This window comes from Zingiber officinale, chromosome 6B (genome assembly GCF_018446385.1).
Source record: "Zingiber officinale cultivar Zhangliang chromosome 6B, Zo_v1.1, whole genome shotgun sequence".
NCBI classification, from domain to species: Eukaryota; Viridiplantae; Streptophyta; class Magnoliopsida; order Zingiberales; family Zingiberaceae; genus Zingiber; species Zingiber officinale.
Window position 1 is genome coordinate 14705641 of NC_055996.1, and position 1327 is coordinate 14706967.

The 1327-nt window shown below is 42.9% G+C and overlaps 1 protein-coding gene across 1 annotated transcript; it reads left to right on the forward strand.

Moving 5' to 3' along the window:
* Positions 1-244: 244 nt before the first annotated feature.
* LOC121990785 lies at positions 245-877 on the forward strand. Its single transcript, XM_042544854.1, has one exon. The coding sequence runs from the start codon at positions 245-247 to the stop codon at positions 875-877; it is 633 nt and encodes a 210-aa protein (XP_042400788.1).
* The last annotated feature ends 450 nt before the right edge of the window (positions 878-1327 follow it).

Here is a 1327-nt window from a genome sequence, read left to right on the forward strand (position 1 = left end):
GTTATGTTTTTTTTTAAGTATCCGGCCATTTCAGCATCTTCAAAATTTAAAGGGCATTTTGTAAAGACGACGAACTATAGGGGGTGGAATAAAACTTTCCCGTATCCAGTATCAGGCCCCCAAAATCTATCGTCATTGATGACCCAACTCCAACAATGACGACTTCAGCCACCTCATCCTTCTCTTCTCCTTGGTCTATAAATGTCAATCCCAATCTCGGATCTCCTCCATTTCAACTTGATTCATGGGATCCTGCATCTCCTCCTCCTCCTCCTCCGCCGCCGCCGCCGACGGAGGTTCCGAGCACCATCGATACTCTCTGACGGCTAAAGTCATCACAGCCGACGGCTTCTTGCTGGAGTACCCCGCCGAGACCAAGGTCCGCGACGCCCTATCCGGCCAACGCATATCGAATTCCTTCATCTGCAGCTCCGACGAGCTCTACTGCAACGCCAAAATCCCAGCTTTGACCGCCGCCGACTCGCTCCGGCCGGGCCATCTCTACTTCCTCCTCCCGCTTTCCAAGCTCCAGTACCCGCTCTCCGGTTCTGACATGGCGGCGCTCGCGGTGCGGGCGAGCGTGGCTCTCTCGGCGTATGCTTCCGGCTCCAGCAAACCGCCACGCAAGGGAGCTCGGAGGGTGATGCCGGTGGCGGCGGAAGTAGCAGGGAAGCGAGCCGCGCTTAATGAAGCCGTGAACGAGAAGGAATTTGGATTTTATACTGATTTTGATGGCGGCGACGAGCGTTATTACGGATCGAATTCGCCTTATGAGAAGAAGGAGAAGAAGATGCCGGCGACGAAGCAGAGTAAGTTCAGGCAACGGCGTTGGACTTACAGGCAGAAGCTGAGCACGATCGAAGAGATTGTGGAATGAACAGAGGAAGAACAGATCGTGTAAAGTTTTATTTATGATTTTTTTTATTATAAAAAATTTTGTTCTTTTAGTTGAAGTTTATGGTTACTTTGATTTGAGGAATCTGGATATTAATACAATAATTTTATTGTACCTTTGTAGTTACCCCCATGTCCTTTATAAAATACTTAACCCTTTTTATTTTTTAAAATCTCTATTATTTGATTTTTAAAATTTGATTTTGACCAATTTTTTTAAAAAAAATAATATTAATTTAAAATTTATGTTTTTTTATTTAAATATTTAATATTTTATAAAAAAAAATTACTGATAATTTTCAATACTATTAAACCTTTTTAGTCAAGGTGTCCTTTATAAATCATCTATAATTTTTCAAAATGCGTACCCAATATTTGAAATTGTCCAAAAAAAACACACCCAATATTATGATTGTCCAAGGGTACATATGTT